The sequence below is a fragment of the Kogia breviceps genome, chromosome 7, assembly GCF_026419965.1.
Source record: "Kogia breviceps isolate mKogBre1 chromosome 7, mKogBre1 haplotype 1, whole genome shotgun sequence".
Taxonomy (NCBI): domain Eukaryota; kingdom Metazoa; phylum Chordata; class Mammalia; order Artiodactyla; family Physeteridae; genus Kogia; species Kogia breviceps.
Window position 1 is genome coordinate 26,071,133 of NC_081316.1, and position 17,452 is coordinate 26,088,584.

The 17,452-nt window shown below is 35.9% G+C and overlaps 1 protein-coding gene across 1 annotated transcript in view; it reads left to right on the forward strand.

Annotated features, from left to right (window-relative positions):
• CCDC73 (coiled-coil domain containing 73) overlaps positions 1-17,452 on the forward strand; it is a 142,643-nt gene that overhangs the window by 114,156 nt on the left and 11,035 nt on the right. The window contains exons 14-16 of the mRNA XM_059069872.2: positions 7,310-7,423; positions 11,423-11,557; positions 16,804-16,981. Of these exons, the coding sequence (XP_058925855.1) occupies positions 7,310-7,423; positions 11,423-11,557; positions 16,804-16,981 (427 nt within the window). The remainder of the gene's footprint in view (positions 1-7,309; positions 7,424-11,422; positions 11,558-16,803; positions 16,982-17,452) is intronic.

The window sequence follows — 17,452 nt, forward strand, 5'->3', positions numbered from 1 at the left end:
TTTTGTTTTTATTTCCATTTCTCTTGGAGGTGGGTCAAAAAGGATGATTTATGGCATAGAGTTTTCTGCCTATGTTTTCCTCTAAGAGGTTTATAGTGTCTGGCCTTACATTTAGGTCTTTAATCCATTTTGAGTTTATTTTTGTGTATGGTGTTAGGGAGTGTTCTAATTTCATTCTTTTACATGTAGCTGTTCAGTTCTCCAAGCACCACTTACTGAAGAGGCTATCTTTTCTCCATTGTATATTCTTGCCTCCTTTATCAAAGTTAAGGTGACCATATGTGCATGCGTTTATCTCTGGGCTTTCTATCCTATTCCATTGATCTATATTTCTGTTTTGGACCAGTACCATACTGTCTTGATTACTGTAGCTTTGTAGTATAGTCTGAAGTCATGGAGCCTGATTCCTCCAGCCACATTTTTCTTTCTCAAGATTGCTTTGGCTACTCGGGGTCTTTTGTGTTTCCATACAAATAATGAAATTTTTGTTCCAGTTCTGTGAAAAATGCCATTGGTAGTTTGATAGGGATTGCACTGAATCTGCAGATTGCTTTGGGTAGTATAGTCATTTTCACAATGTTGATTCTTCCAATCCAAGAACATGGTATATCTCTCCATCTGTTTGTATCATCTTTAATTTCTTTCATCAGTGTCTTATAGTTTTCTGCCTACAAGTCTTTTGTCTCCTTAGGTGGGTTTATTACTAGGTATTTTATTCTTTTTGTAGCACTGGTAAATTGGAGTGTTTCCTTAATTTCTGTTTCAGATTTTTCATCATTAGTGTATAAGAATGCAAGAGATTTCTGTGCATTAATTTTGTATCCTGCTACTTTACCAAATTCATTGATTAGCTCTAGTAGTTTTCTGGTAGCATCTTTAGGATCCTCTATGTATAGTATCATGTAATTTGCAAACAGTGACAGCTTTACTTCTTTCTGATTTGGATTCCTTTTATTTCTTTTTCTTCGCTGATTGCTGTGGCTAAACTTCCAAAACTATGTTAAATAATAGTGGTGAGAGTGGACAACCTTGTCTTGTGCCTGATCTTAGAGGAAATGGTTTCAGTTTTTCACCATTGATAACGTTGTTGGCTGTGGGTTTGTCATATATGGCCTTTATTATGTTGAGGTAAGTTCCCTCTATGCCTACTTTCTGGAGGGTTTTTATCATAAATGGGTGTTGAATTTTGTCAAAAGCTTTTTCTGCATCTATTGAGATGATCATATGGTTTTTCTCCTTCAATTTGTTAATATGGTTTATCACATTGATTGATTTGCATATACTGAAGAATCCTTGCATTCCTGGGATAAACCCCACTTGATCATGGTGTATGATCCTTTTAATGTGCTTTTGGATTCTGCTTACTAGTATTTTGTTGAGGATTTTTGCATCTATGTTCATCAGTGATATTGGCCTGTAGTTTTTCTCTTTTTGTGACATCTTTTTCTGGTTTTGATATCAAGGTGATGGTGACCTCATAGAATGAGTTGGGGAGTATTCCTCCCTCTTCTGTATTTTGGAAGAGTTTGAGAAGGATAGGTGTTAGCTCTTCTCTAAATATTTGATAAAATTCACTTGTGAAGTCATCTGTTCCTGAGCTTTTGTTTGTTGGAAGATTTTTAATTACAGTGTCAATTTAAGTGCTTGTGATTGGTCTGTTTATATTTTCTATTTCTTCCTGGTTCAGTCTCGGGAGGTTGTGCTTTTCTAAGAATTTGTCCATTTCTTCCAGGTTGTCCATTTTACTGGCGTACAGTTGCTTGTAGTAATCTCTCATGATCCTTTGTATTTCTGCAGTGTCAGTTATTACTTCTCCTTTTTCGTTTCTAATTCTATTGATTTGCGTCTTCTCCCTCTTTTTCTTGATGAGTCTGGCTAATGGTTTATCAATTTTGTTTATCTTCTCAAAGAACCAGCTTTTAGTTTTATTGATCTTTGCTATTGTTTCCTTCATTTCTTTTACATTTATTTCTGATCTGATCTTTATGATTTCTTTCCTTCTGCTAACTTTGGGTTTTTTGTGTGTTCTTCTTTCTCTAATTGCTTTAGGTGTAAGGTTGGTTGTTTATTTGAGATGTTTCTTGTTTCTTGAGGAAGGATTGTATTGCTATCAACTTCCCTCTTAGAACTGCTTTTTCTGCATCCCATAGGTTTTGGGTCGTCATGTTTTCATTGTCATTTGTTTCTAGGTGATTTTTTATTTCCTCTTTGATTTCTTCAGTGACCTCTTGGTTATTCAGTAGTGTGTTGTTTAGCCTCCGTGTGTTTATATCTTTTACAGATTTTTTTCCTGTAATTCATATCTAGTCTCATAGCGTTATGATCAGAAAAGATACTTGATACGATTTCAGTTTTCTTAAATTTACCAAGGCTTGATTTGTGGCCCAAGATATGATCTATCCTGGAGAATGTTCCATGAGCGCTTGAGAAGAAAGTGTATTATGTTGTTTTTGGATGGAATGTCCTATAAATATCAATTAAGTCCATCTTGTTTAATGTATTATTTAAAGCTTGTGTTTCCTTATTTATTTTCACTTTGGATGATCTGTCCATTGGTGAAAGTGGGGTGTTAAAGTCCCCTACTATGATTGTGTTACTGTCGATATCCCCTTTTATGGCTGTTAGTGTTTGCCTTATGTATTGAGGTGCTCCTATGTTGGGTGCATAAATATTTACAATTGTTATATCTTCTTCATGGATCGATCCCTTGATCATTATGTAGTGTCCTTCTTTGTCTCTTGTAATAGTCTTTATTTTAAAGTCTATTTTGTGTGATATGAGAATTGCTACTCCAGCTTTCTTTTGATTTCCATTAGCAAGGAATGTCTTTTTCCATCTCCTCACTTTCAGTCTGTATGTGTCCCTAGGTCTGAAGTGGGTCTGTTGTAGACAGTAGATATATGGGTCTTGTTTTCGTATCCATTCAGCCAGTCTATGTCTTTTGGTTGGAGCATTTAATCCATTTACATTTAAAGTAATTATTGATATGTATATTCCTATTACCGTTTTCTGAATTGTTTTGGGTTTGTTATTGTAGGTGTTTTCCTTCTCTTATGTTTCCTGCCTAGAGAAGTTCCTTTAGCATTTGTGGTAAAGCTACTTTGGTGGTGCTGAATTCTCTTAGCTTTTGCTTGTCTGTAGAAGTTTTAATTTCTCCATCAAATCTGAATGAGATCCTTGCTGGGTAGAGTAATCTTGGTTGTAGGTTTTTCCCTTTATCACTTTAAATATATCCTGCCACTTCCTTCTGGCTTGCAGAGTTTCTGCTGAAAGATCAACTGTTAACCTTATGTGGATTCCCTTGTATGTTATTTGTTGCTTTTCCCTTGCTGCTTTTAATATTTTTTCTTTGTATTTAATTTTTGATAGTTTGATTAATATGTGTCTTGGCGTGTTTCTCCTTGGATTTATCCTGTATGGGACTCTCTGTGCTTCCTGGACTTGAGTATTTCCTTTCCCATATTAGGGAAGTTTTCAACTATAGTCTCTTCAAATATTCTCTCAGCCCCTTTTTTTTTCTCTTCTTCTTCTGGTACCCCTATAATTTGAATGTTTGTGCATTTAATGTTGTCCCAGAGGTCTCTGAGACTGTCCTCAATTCTTTTCATTCTTTTTCTTTATTCTGCTCTGCATTAGTTATTTCCACTATTTTATCTTCCAGGTCACTTATGCGTTCTTCTGCCTCAGTTATTCTGCTATTGATTCCTTCTAGAGAATTTTAAATTTCATTTATTGTATTCTTCATCATTGTTTGTTTGCTCTTTCTTTCTTCTAGGTCCTTGTTAAACTTTTCCTGTGTTTTCTCCATCCTATATCCAAGATTTTGGGTCATCTTTACTATCATTACTCTGAATTCTTTTTCATGTAGACTGCCTATTTCTTCTTCATTTGTTTGGTCTCGTGGGTGTTAACCTTGCTCCTTCATCTGCCATGTGTTTCTCTGTCTTCTCATTTTGCTTAACTTACTGTGTTTGGGGTCTCCATTTTGCAGGCTGCAGGTTCGTAGTTCCCATTGTTTTTGGTGTCTGTCCCCAGTGGGTATGGTTTGTTCAGTGACTTGTGTAGGCTTCCTGGTGGAGGGTACTGGTGCCTGTGTTCTTGTAGATGAAGCTGGATCTTGTCTTTCTGCTTGGCAAGACTGCATCTAGTGGTGTGTTTTGTGGTTTCTGTGAACTTATTATGATTTTATGCAGCCTCTCTGTAGCTTGCTGGTCGTTGAGTGGAGCTGGGTCTTAGCGTTGAGATGGAGATCTCTGGGAGAGTTTTCGCCATTGATATTATGTGGGGTCGGGAGGTCTCTGGTGGACCAATGTCCTGAACTCAGCTCTCCCACCTCAGAGGCTCAGACCTGACACTCAGCTGGAGCACCAAGACCCTGTCAGACACAGGACTCAGAAGAAAAGGGAGGGAAAAAAAGAAAGAAAGAAAATAATAATAAAATAAAGTTATTAAAATAAAAAATAAAAAAAATTATTAAAAATAAAAAAATTAAAAAGTAATAAAAAAAAGAAAGAAAGAGAGCAACCAAACCAAAAAACAAATCCACCAATGATAACAAGAGCTAGAAACTATACTAAAAAAAAGAAAATGAAAAAAAAAATGGACAGACAGAGCCCTAGAATGAATGGTAAAAGCAAAGCTATGCAGACAAAGTCACACAAAGAAGTATATATGTACACACTTAGAAAAAGAAAAAAAAAAAAAATATATATATATATATAAGGGAAGAGAGCAACCAGATCAATTAACAGATCTACCAATGATAATAAGCTCTAAATACTAAACTAAGATAAACATAAACCAGAAACAAATAGATGCAGAAAGCAAGCCCCAAGGCTACAGTTCCTCCCATAGTCCACCCATTCAATTTTGGGATGATTTGTTATCTGTTCAGGTGTTCCACAAATGCAGGGTACATCAAGTTGACTGTGGAGATTTAATCCGCTGCTCCTGAGGCTTCTGGGAGAACTTTCCCTTTCTCTTGTTCACACAGCTCCTGGGGTTCAGCTTTGGATTTGGCCCTGCCTCTGCGTGTAGGTCGCCTGAGGTCGTCTGTTCCTGTCCAGACAGGACAGGGTTAAAGTAGCAGCTGATTAGGGGGCTGTGGGTCCCTCAGGCCGGAGGGAGGGTGGGGTACAGAATACTGGGTGAGCCTGTGGCAGCAGAGGCCAGCGTGACATTGCAACAGCCTGAGGCGTGCCATGTGTTCTCCTGCGGAAGTTGTCCCTGGATCACGGGACACTGGCCGTAGCAGGCTGCACAGGCTCCCGGGAGGGGAGGTGTGGAGAGTGACCTGTGCTTGCACACAGGCTTCTTGGTGGCTGCAGCAGCAGCCTTAGTGTTTCATGCCCGTCTCTGGTGTCTGTGCTGATAGCCGCGGCTCGTGCCCATCTCTGGAGCTCGTTTAGGTGGTGCTCTGAATCCCCTCTCCTCATGCACCCCAAAACAATGGTCTCTTTTCTCTTCGGTAGCTCCAGACTTTTTCCTGGACTCCCTCCTGGCTAGCTGTGGTGCACTATCCCCCATCAGGCTGTGTTCACGCAGCCAATCCCAGTCCTCCCCGGGATCTGACCTCTGAAGCCTGAGCCTCAGCTCCCAGCCCCCACCCACCCCAGCGGGTCAGCAGACAAGCCTCTCAGGCTGGTGAATGCTGGTTGGCACCGTTCCTCTGTGCAGAAATCTCTCCACTTTGCCCTCTGCACCCCTGTTGCTGTGCTCTCCTCCGTGGCTCCAAAGCTTCCCCCTGGCCCCGTCTCCGCCAGTGAAGGGGCTTCCTAGTGTGTGGAAACTTTTCCTCCTTCACAGCTCCCTCCCAGAGGTGCACGTCCCATCCCTATTCTTTAGTCTCTGTTTTTTCTTTTTTCTTTTGCCCTACCCAGGTACGTGGGGAGTTTCTTGCCTTTTGGGGAAGTCTGAGGTCTTCTGCCAGCATTCAGTAGGTGTTCTGTAGGAGCTGTTCTGTAGGTGTATTTTTAATGTATTTGTAGGGAGGAAGGTGATCTCCACATCTTATTCCTCTGCCATCTTGAAAGTCCCCTAGGCCTATGAAGCCTTTAAAATGAGATAGATCTATATATAATGATATGGAAATTAAGCAAGATACATTATTCATATTTTTAGAAAAGCAGATTACAGAACAACATGGTATGTATGATGTGGTTTCATCTCTATTTAAAAAGATATATTTTGGGCTTCCCTGGTGGCGCAGTGGTTGAGAATCTGCCTGCCGATGCAGAGGACACGGGTTCGTGCCCCGGTCCGGGAAGATCCCACATGCCGTGGAGTGGCTGAGCCTGCGCGTCCGGAGCCTGTGCTCCGCGAAGGGAGAGGCCACAGCAGTGAGAGGCCCTCGTGCCACCAAAAAAAAAAAAAAAAAAAAACAATATTAAAAAGATATATTTTATGTATTTGTATGCATATAGATAATTTCTGGAAGGATACACAAGAAACTACTAGAGTGGTTTACCTCTGGGAAGAACTGGAAAAACAGTAGAGGAAAACTTTGCCTTTTCTTTCTATCCTTTGTGTGGCTTGGATGTTTACCCTGAATGTACTTAGCTTTAATACTGATAAAGAAATGAACATAAAAATTTCAGATATATTAGACATGTAGGGAGAGTTCTTACTATTTGTCCTTTAACAGAAGTTTACTTGGATTATCAGCAGACACTGAAGAAACCTAATTAATAATATTGGTGAAACTGATTTAATTGTTTTTAAACCCTTGTCTTAGAAAACAGTAGTATTTTTACCCTTTAAAAGTTTTTTGGGAACAGGAGAGGGGAGTGTGGTGGTGATTATAGAATATGTTAATTTATGAAGTAATAAGTTAATATAGTAAATAGTGAAGTTCTACTAAAAAAGTGTTAATTTGAAATTAAAAATTTAAATTGTATTTAAGAGTTTTCTAGGCAATTAATTTCTGAAATAAACAGATGTGGAGAATGCGTTCTGTGGTAGATAAAAATTTTTAGTAGGGTTAGGTTGGATTGTGCTACATTTCATATTTTTCAGTGCTGTAGTTTATATTACTTTTTCAGTACATTAAAACTTATGCAGTGAAACTGAATAATGGCAATGTTTTTATACCCTTTTATAGCCATTTCTTTTTCATAACCTCCCCCTATTTCCTGTTAACTAAACTATAAGCACCTTTCTGTTAATTTATGAAAATTATTGTTGAGGTAGCACATTATCACTGATCTGTATGGCACTTTCAGCATGTTAGAAGCAAAGGTCCAAGCAACATAAAACACATCAAAATTCATTAATGTGGTATTGATTATTTTTTGGATAATTAATTTTATTGCAGACCCTTGAAAGAGATAATGAGCTGCAAAGGGAGAAGGTGAAAGAAAATGAAGAAAAGTTCCTTACTCTTCAAAACAAGCATGAGAAAGCACTAGAAACTTGGAAAAAGCATGTAGGTTTATTAAATAATAAAATAGTAAAATATTTTAAGTAGTAGACATTTAAAATAACTATTAAATGCTAAGAAAATATTGCAAAAATAATATAGGAATAAAGTCAGACACATTGTCTTGTACTTATATTTCCAAGAAGTGAATGTTTTTTAAAGCTAAATTTAATAATTTTTTGTAATGCTTTCGTGCATGAAAAACCATACATATATGTGTGTATTTATGTATTTTTTGTATGACTTTCGTATGTGACAAATAAAAATTAATTTTCCTTTTCACAAAACCATTGATAGTGTTTTAGTAAATGATTACAATAAAGAATTATATAGGTCTTATTGTTAGCTGATCTCTTTAGCTTTCCTCAGCAGTTTTGGTGACTTGTATTAAAGCCATGTTTAGAACATATATACAGTAGTTGGGTTCTATAGTATTAACATTTTATCATGAGAATTGTTATGTTATAAACATGACTATTTCCTTAAAGCACAGCTCTTTCTTTTACATTAAATTTTAATTTCAGTGAAGTAGATAATAAAAGTGAAAAGTGATGTAAATTAAAGTTGTGAAATATAAGGTTCACTTTTAAGACTGGTGAACCCCCAAATCGATTACTCTACTTTATTATCTATTTTTATTGCCTTCACTTCTTTTAAAAGAATCAAAAAATTAGAAGGTAATTATTTAAGAGTTTATGAAAGCTATATTTTGGGTAAGTAAGATTATATTTTAAACTATTATACTAATTATAATATATAATTCTAATACTATACTAATATATTTTATAATAATATATATGCATACTATTCTGTAGATGATTTTGTTTGATATAAATTGTTATGTAAGTAATTCTTGATTTTTTGATCCATTTGCAGCTAACATGTTCTCTTAATCTGTATTTTGAAGAGATCAAATCTTCACTGATGAATTTGATAAGCGTTACCTAATTCTCAAAAAATATTTTGAAATTAATTATATCAGAATACTATAAAATGCTTAGTGGCCCCTAAATAGGTACAGTTTGCCATTAAGCAACAAGCATAGTAATTTTCCTTTTAGCTTCAGCTAATCTACCTTTGCATCCCAACACTTCCTTCTCATTTCTAAGGCTTAAAAGATCATGGAAATAGTACTGTCAGGATAAGGAAAACTATGAACTAAAAAGAGAATATAAACTTGAACATGCCAGACACACCAAAAATAATTCATTGAGATAAGAGAAAATTAAGCATTTATTTTTCCTAATAATATTTCAAGTATGTCCCTCCCCCAAGAAAAAAAAAGTCAATTGAATTAAGAAAATAAGCATTCAGCTTCACTGGTGGGGCCGCAGTCTATAATTTGGATAAAATTGGTTTTGCCTTAGGATTTTTAGCATCTACAATCATTTCACTTCCATATGATTTCATACTAAACAGAACATAGGTAAATTTCTAAAAGGCTGCATTGGTTCTATAGGAGTTTTCTTGAATGGGAGGTCAGATCTACTCTTTAATTGTATTGTATTTCTATCTTGATATAAGTTTTTCACCATTCTTGAGTGGACAGTTATAATGTTGCTACTGAGATCGGATCAAGATGGGTTTTAAAAAATCATTAAAAGATACTGACAAAAATAAGATGAAATCATATATACTGCTGTTTAAAAAAATAAACAGCGAAAACACTGTACAAATTAAACAGTGAATATTACTAGATAATATATTTAAAACTCATTGAAATGTCTTAAAGACATGGTATGTGTATCTGTTTTTATTTGGCTAGTTATACAGCCAATGGTTGTGTATAGATAAAAAGATAATAAATGGGGATGTTTAGAAATTATTTAGGGAAAGGGGGTATCACAAAAGGAATTCAATTCACAACATATGTTGAGCATCTGTTATGTGTTAGGCACTATTCTAGGTGCTGGATTTTCAAAGATGCCTAAAATACAAAGATTATTAAAGAGCTCACACTCTCAAAAGACAGATTAATTATTAAGTTAACCACAATAGTGTTGAGTGTTTTTAGTAGTGTTAACATTAGTATTAACAAATTACTATGAAAGCACAAAATAAATCATATTGTTTAACTAGGATGGAGAAAGTTTTAGAGAAAAGATGACACTAGAATTTGGACTTGAAAGATGAATAGGGTTTCACCAGGCAAAAGGTATCTGCTTCCTATACTTCCCATTCCACTCTGTGGGTATTCCATTTAAGAAAGGGAAAAATGATGGAGACATGAAACTGCATTCTCAAGGATGATGAATAGTCTGATCTAGTATGTGACAGTGGAAATTAGGTTGAGATCACCTTCTGAAGAGTTCTTTACTAAGGAAGTTGAATTTTATTTTATAAGTAATGGGAAGCCATTGAGATTTTTAAAGCAGAAAAGTGACATAGATCTGCATTTTAGAAAAATAACTCTTGCAACAGTATGGAGAATGGCGTTATGGAAAGAGATTAGTAAAAAGAATGTTGCAAATAATCTAACCACGAGCCTATGAGGGTGTAAATTAGGGCAACAGTAGTGAGAACAGAGAAGAGGGATAGATACAGGAAGCATTTTGGAGGTAGAATTAGCAGGATTAGTGACATTTTATGTATAATGGATTTTAGAGGGAAAAGGAGTAAACTATGATTCTGAGATTAATATAATGAGCAGAATAATAATGTAACTAATTGACATAAGGAATGTGAAAGGAGAAGCACATTTGGTGGATGAAAATGAGTTTAATTTGGGCACTGATGAATTTTTGGTGATGGCAGGACATCTGACTTGAAATGTATATCATGCATTTGGAAACGTGAATCTAATCTTAGGAGGGAGGTTGGGAGATGAGATATAGATTTAAGACTTATTAGCATAAAGATGAAATTTGAGTGTATGATAAGATCATCTCTGGAAGGAGTGGTAGACTTGAAGAGAAGGCTAGAGAAGAAAGAGCCTTGGGGAACACCAACATTTTGCGAGTGGTTAGTGTGTGTATATTGGGGCAGGAGGGGAGAGGGAGCCTGATAAGAATGGTGAGAAAGGATCTTTGCTAGAGCTAAGGTCTAAGGGAGACGGGAGTGACTTCCCTGACGGTCTAGTGGTTAAGACTTCACCTTCCAATGCAGGGGTGCAGGTTCGATATTTGGTCGGGGAGCAGATCCCACATGCCTCGCGGCCAAAAAAACGCAAAACATAAAACAGAAGCAATATTGTAACAAATTCAAAAAAGACTTTAAAAATGCTCCACATCAAAAAAATCTTTTTTAAAAGGGTGGGGGGAGGGGGAGACAGGAGAGGATGGGATAGAGGGCACTTGTGGAATTTTTGGTCGTTTAAAATTAAGAGAAACTTTTGTAATATTTTATGACAAAAAGGTATTTTTCTCTTCAATGGAACTTCGTCTTACATTTGAGGTTCCTATGAAGGAGAAACCCCCCCCCCAATAAAAAGATTATGAAATTTTATAGCCAGTAAAAGCCCAGTGTGTAGATGTAAGTATTAGGCTGAAGAGTCAGTTTCTGTTGTACTGCTTAGTGCTCAGTATTCTTCATCTAATTGAGTTAAAATCTGTATATCTAATTTGCAACAAGAAAATAAAACTTTAAAAAAGCAATGCAGTGGTAACTTTTATAGAATTTTTATGATTAAAAATAAATTAATTTTTCATTTGTAACAAGAGGTAGTTTAATGTAGTACTTGAAATCACAACCCCTAGACTTAGCCTTGGATTTGAATCTTGACTACCACTTTATATCTACCTGATCTTGGGCAAGTTACTTAATGTCTGTGAGCCTCACATTTCTCGCCTGTAAATTGGAGACTAAAAATACCTCATAGGATTTTTATGAGTACGAAATTATATTTATTAAGTACTCAGCACAATTCAATAAATGGTAGCTTTTAATATTAGTAATTACTTCGGGAATGTTTTCATTTTTTACTATTTCCAAAGACTTGTGTTAATAAAGTATTTTTATACAAAATAAATTTATATACGTGTTCATTTTGGTTAAATGTTATATTAGGTTGAAGAACTTAATGGAGAAATTAATGAGATTAAAAATGAGTTATCATCACTTAAAGAAACTCATACTAAGTTACAAGAACATTATGATGAATTATGCGATCAGAAGAAGTTTGAGGAAGACAAGAAGTTTCAGGTAAAATTCAAGTATGTTGGGGGTATAAGCTCTTAAAGAAATTAGGACCATCACTGATGATTTTCTCCATGCTTCATATTTTCCGTTTCTCAACTTTTAAAAATTAGTATAAGTGTATAGTCTGTAATACATTTTTAGTTAATTTTTATGTACAATATGACATAAGGATCAAGGGTCATTTTTTTGGACATGAATTTTCAGTTCTAGCACATACCTTTGTGGAATAGACAGTTTTTTCTCCCATTGTGCCATGGTACTTTCTTTGAAAATCAGTTAACCAAATAAATATATGTGGGTCTATTTCTGCACCCTCTATTATATTCCTTTGATTATATGTCCATCTTCAAGCCAATATAACACTTTCTTTATTAGCGTAACTTTATAAGAAGTCTTAAAATGTGGTAGTATAGGTCCTTCAATTTTGTTGTTCCTTTCCAAAATTGTTTTGGCTATTCTAAGTCCTTTGCATTTCCATATAACTTTTGGAATCAGTTTGTCAGTTTCTAAAAGAAAAAGTCTCTGGGGTTTGGACTTGGATTGTGTTGAATATACGTATAGATTAATTTGCAAAGAATTGACATCTTAACATACAATTCATGAACATGGTATATATCTTTACATTTATTTAGATATTCTTTAATATCCTTCAGAAATATTTTGTAGTTTTCATTGCATAGGTCTTGCAAGTATTTTGTTAAATTTATCCCAGAATATTTCATGTTTTGGGCTCTTACTATAAATAGTATTTTAAAAATTAATTTTTCTAATTGTTTCTTGCTAGTAAATAGAATTAAAATTGATTTTTGTACATTGACCTTGTATCCTTTTACCTTTTCTTTTTTCTTTTACCTTTTTAATTATTATTGTAGTAGGGTTTTTTTGGTTGGACTTTGGAGTTTTCTATGTATATGATTATATCATCTGAGAATTTAAGGCAGATAAATTTTACTTCTTTTTCTGCTCTGTATACATTTTATTTTTTTTCCTCAACTTACTGCCCTAGCTAGGACTCTTTAGTACAGTGTTAAATAAAAGTTGTAAGAGTTGACATGCTTGCCTTACTTCTCATCTTAGATGGAGAGTATTTAATCTTTCATCATTTCATATTATGTTAGCCATAGATTTGTTTGTATATGCTCTTTGTCAGGTTGAGGAAGTTTCTTTCCTTCTATTCCTAGTTCGCTGAGTTTTTATCATGAATGAAGTTTTATCATGAGTGGGTATTAAAGTTTGTCAAATGCTTTTTTGGTATCTATTGAGATCATTTTTTTTCTTTATTCTGTTAATGTGTCAGTATTAACCAATTAATTATATTAATTAATTTCTAAATTTACCTTTCATTCCTGGGATATGTATTATCCTTTTTATATATGGCTAGATTTGATTTGCTAATGCTATGTTAGGGGTTTTGAATTGATGAGGAATATTGATAGGTAGGTTTTATTTTTTCTTTGCATTCTTTTAGTCTGTATCAGAGTAATACTGGCCACATAAATTGAGTGGGAATGTGTTCTTTCCTCCTGAAAGAGTATTGTGTAGAACTGGTGTTACTTACTAAATATTATATACATTTCATTGGTGAAGCTATCTAGGCTTTTTCTTTGTGGGAATATTTTTAATAACAAATTTAGTCTTTAAACTATTTATAGGGCTAATCAGAGTCTCAATTTCTTTGTATGTCGGTGTGCAGAAAATAGTTGACATAACAGGCCTGTGAAAGACCTCTGAAAGACCTGCTTGTAAGTTTGGCTCTTGACTGATACCTGGAACTTTGGATTTGGGGAGGGTTCCCACCACTTCCTGACAGACAGGAATGGCTCACTGGGCCCAAACTATTAAGTACTTTACTTTGAACATCTGCTTTCTTTCTGGGAGTCAGGAGTTTTGGCACATGCTAGGCAGAGAGTGACCAGCAACCAAAAAACTTTGGGCACTGAGTCTCTAATGAGCTTTCTGGTAGACAGCAATTTACATTTGTGATCACAATTCATTGCTGTGGGAATTAAGCATGTCCTATGTGACTCCACTAGAAGACTCTTGAAAGAGGTTTGTACATGGTTTCCTCCAGACTTCACCTCTTGTGCCTTTTCCCTTTGCTGATTTTGCTTTATATTCTTTGCTGTTATAAATCTTAGTCAGGAGTACAACTGCATGTTGAGTCGTATGAGTCTTCATAGCAAATCACCAAACCTGGGGGTGGACTTGGAGACCTCCAACACAGTCCATTTTGCTAATTTTTCTCTTTCAAGGAACTTGTTCTTTTCATCTAACTTGTCAATTTATTGGTTACTGGCCTTTCTTCTTTTCTAATATAAGCATTTAAAGCTATTAATTTTCCACTAAGCACTGCTTTAGCTTCATTCTACAAATTCTGATGTGTTTTCATTCTTATTCAGTTGAACATATTTTATTTTTATTTTTTTTATTTTTTATTTTTTTCCGGTATGCGGGCCTCTCACTGTTGTGGCCTCTCCCGTTGCGGAGCACAGGCTCTGGACGCGCAGGCCTAGCGGCCATGGCTCACGGGCTTAGTTGCTCCGCGGCATATGGGATCTTCCCGGACCAGGGCACAAACCCGTGTCTCCTGCATCGGCAGGCGGATTCTCAACCACTGCGCCACCAGGGAAGCCCAAGTTGAACATATTTTAAAATTTCTCTTGTAAGCTCTTCCTTGACCCATGAATATGGGTTTGACCTATAACCATGCTGTTGAGTTTCCAAGTATTTGAGAATTTTCCAAATATATTTCTGTTAATGACTTCAAATTTAAGTAAGACTTTTATCATTTTAAATATATTAAGACTTGTTTTTTTGCCAAGTATATTGTCTATCTTGGCAAATATTTCATGTACCCTTGAAAAGAATATGTATTCTGTTGTTGATTGGTAGAATGTTTTATAAATGCCAGGTCAGTTTGGTTGATAATATTGTTCAAGTCTTCTCTATCCTTACTGATTTTTTTGTGTACTTGTTCTATCAATTAGTGGAAAATCTTTAATTATAACTGTGAATTTATATTTCTCTTTTCAGTTCTGTCAGTTTTTGCTTCATGTGTGTTTAAGCCCTGTTATTAGGTGTATACACAGTTATAATTATTATGACTTCCTGATTAATTGACCTTTTTATCATTATGAAATGTCCATCCCTATCCTAGTAATATTATTTTGTCTGATATTAATATAGCTGTTCCATCTTTCATGATTAGTGTTTGCTTTATATACTTTTTTCACCTTACTTGTGTATGAGGGGTAGACCTCCCACAGCAAGACATTTTTGAGCTGAGCTGTTAAAAATAACTAAGAATTTTCCAGATAGAGATTTAAATTAGATGGAATAAAGTGAGCAAAGAATCAGAAAAGTGAAATATTGTTATTCAATATGTAAACTAGATGTTGGTTAGCAAGGCTGCAGTATAGGATGCTAGCAGTGCAGTAAGTAGCAGGATAAGAGGTTGAAAATATAGGCAGAAGACCGACTGTAGAGGGCTATATAGTCCATTCATAGAAATTTGTTTCTGACATTATCATTTGGGGGCTTTTAAACAAGGAGTAAAGTGCTTACTTTTTTTTTTTTTTTTGGTACACGGGCCTCTCACTGCTGTGGCCTCTCCCGTTGCGGAGCACAGGCTCCTGGCGCACAGGCTCAGCGGCCATGGCTCACGGGCCTAGCCGCTCCGCGGCACGTGGGATCTTCCTGGACCGGGGCACGAACCCGCATCCCCTGCATTGGCAGGCGGATTCTCAACCACTGCGCCACCAGGGAAGCCCTGCAAATTAGTCTTGACTCCTCTCAGTTTTCATAGCCAATCACTCAACAGTTGATATTAGCTTAATAAATAATTCATGAATCTATTCAGGCTTTTCATCTTTGCTGATATCACCTGGACTACTGTGGCATTCTTATGATGCGTCTCTCTGCCTCATGTTGTTTCCCCTTAATTCAGTGTTTTTCAGACTTCTAAGTGCAGCCTATTAGTGGTACATGGAAATCAGTCTAGGGGTTTCATGACTGGCATTCCTATAAAAATGAAATAAAATAATGTAACATAGAAAACATTAAAATGTATCTCACTGAGTTGGTGTTACTTGGTATGCTCATTGTGTTGTAAAGCATATTTATTTCTTATTGCAGGTTTTAAACAGTGAAGTTTGGAAAACATTACTCTAATCCATTCTTTATACTGCAGCCAGAATGGTCTTTCCAATCAGCTCATATTAATCACCTTGTCTAAATCCTTCAGTGACTTCTCATTGACTTCCTGGTAGAGTTGGAACTCCTTAATATGTTATGTTGGGCCCTTAACGACCTAGGCCTAGTTCAAGCCTCATTTCTCTCCATTCTTCTCCCAGCATCTAAGCTCAAGCTGAAGTAAATCCCAAGTAGTTCCACAAAGTAAAACTACATGAAAAGACTATAATTTTGTTTGCTTTTAACATCTGTGAATGCCATTTGTTCTCCCTGGAGTGCCTCCTTATCCCCATCTGTATTAAAATTGCCTGTCATTTCTTTTACTGTCTTCCCCAGTGGACCATAAGTTTTTTGAGGATAGGGACTATATTTTGTTCATCATTGTATCCCAAAGGCTAGTGCAGTGCTTCCATGTAACATGTGCTCAATATTTAGGGGGAATAAAAAGATGGTGAATTGATTTACTATTTTAAAGATACATAAAAATACCAAACACTCAAAACAATTTGCCTGCCATGGGCTTCCCTGGTGGCGCAGTGGTTGAGAGTCAGCCTGCCATGCAGAGGACACGGGTTCGTGCCCGGGTCCAGGAAGATCCCACATGCCGTGCAGCGGCTGGGCCCGTGAGCCATGGCCGCTGAGCCTGCGCGTCCGGAGCCTGTCCCCAGCAACGGGAGAGGCCACAACAGTGAGAGGCCCGCGTACCACACACACACACAAAAAAACAACAATATGCCTGCCATGACTACTTTGCTTTTAATAAAGGAGTGGTTCTTAATATGTGGTATTATATAATAATGTGAAATGCATGTTTGAAAACATCTAAGGCTCTCCATTTTATTTAAATGATAGATTATACAAAATGAACTTACAGTGATCTTGTTACAAAGAGCAGTATATTAAATTTAGTCAAAAAATCATTTGGCTTTCAAATAGAAATTGCTGGATGGTTGAACTGAAATATAGATTCCACTTTCATTAGCAAAGTTTGTTCAAATGTTTTATACTTTTTAACAATCTGTTTTTACATTAAAGGAATCTTTTCTATTTTATACTAGAACCTTCCAGAAGTAAATACTGAAATGTCAGTGGAAAAATCAGAAAACACCATCATACAGAAATATAATTCCAGGCAAGAAGTAAGGGAAGAAAATACTGAGAGTTGTTGTTTAGACACTGAATACAGAGAAAAGGAGGAAAAGAAAGAAGCCCCATTTATAGAAGAAATCACTATAGGTAATGAAGGTAACCTAAGGTTATATTGATATTTTCTAATTTTTATATTGATCATTTTAGGGGAATATCAATTACACTCTTTGCTTTGAGGACCTACTAGTATAATTGGAGAAATACTTTTCCATTTGTATGTGTCTTAACAAAAGTACTTGTATGTCTTTTGAGCTATTCTTCAATAGAGTCAATATTGTGGGGGAAAATACCTTTTTGCTTTCCCTTCTCATCACTTATTCATTCGCTTTTTGCATTCTGGTTTCTGCCTTCACTGATTTGCCAAGAATGAGCTACCAATAACCTTTTGATGACCAGACTCCAGAGCACTTTTCTTAGTTCAAATGACCTTTCTGTAACCATTGAAAAGTTGACTGATTCATCCATATTGAAAAAGAGTGGTTTAAAGAAGGTAGTTTGAAGGTTGTTCAAACCTAGGCTGAACAACCACTTGGTGGAGATGTTGTAGAGAGAATGATT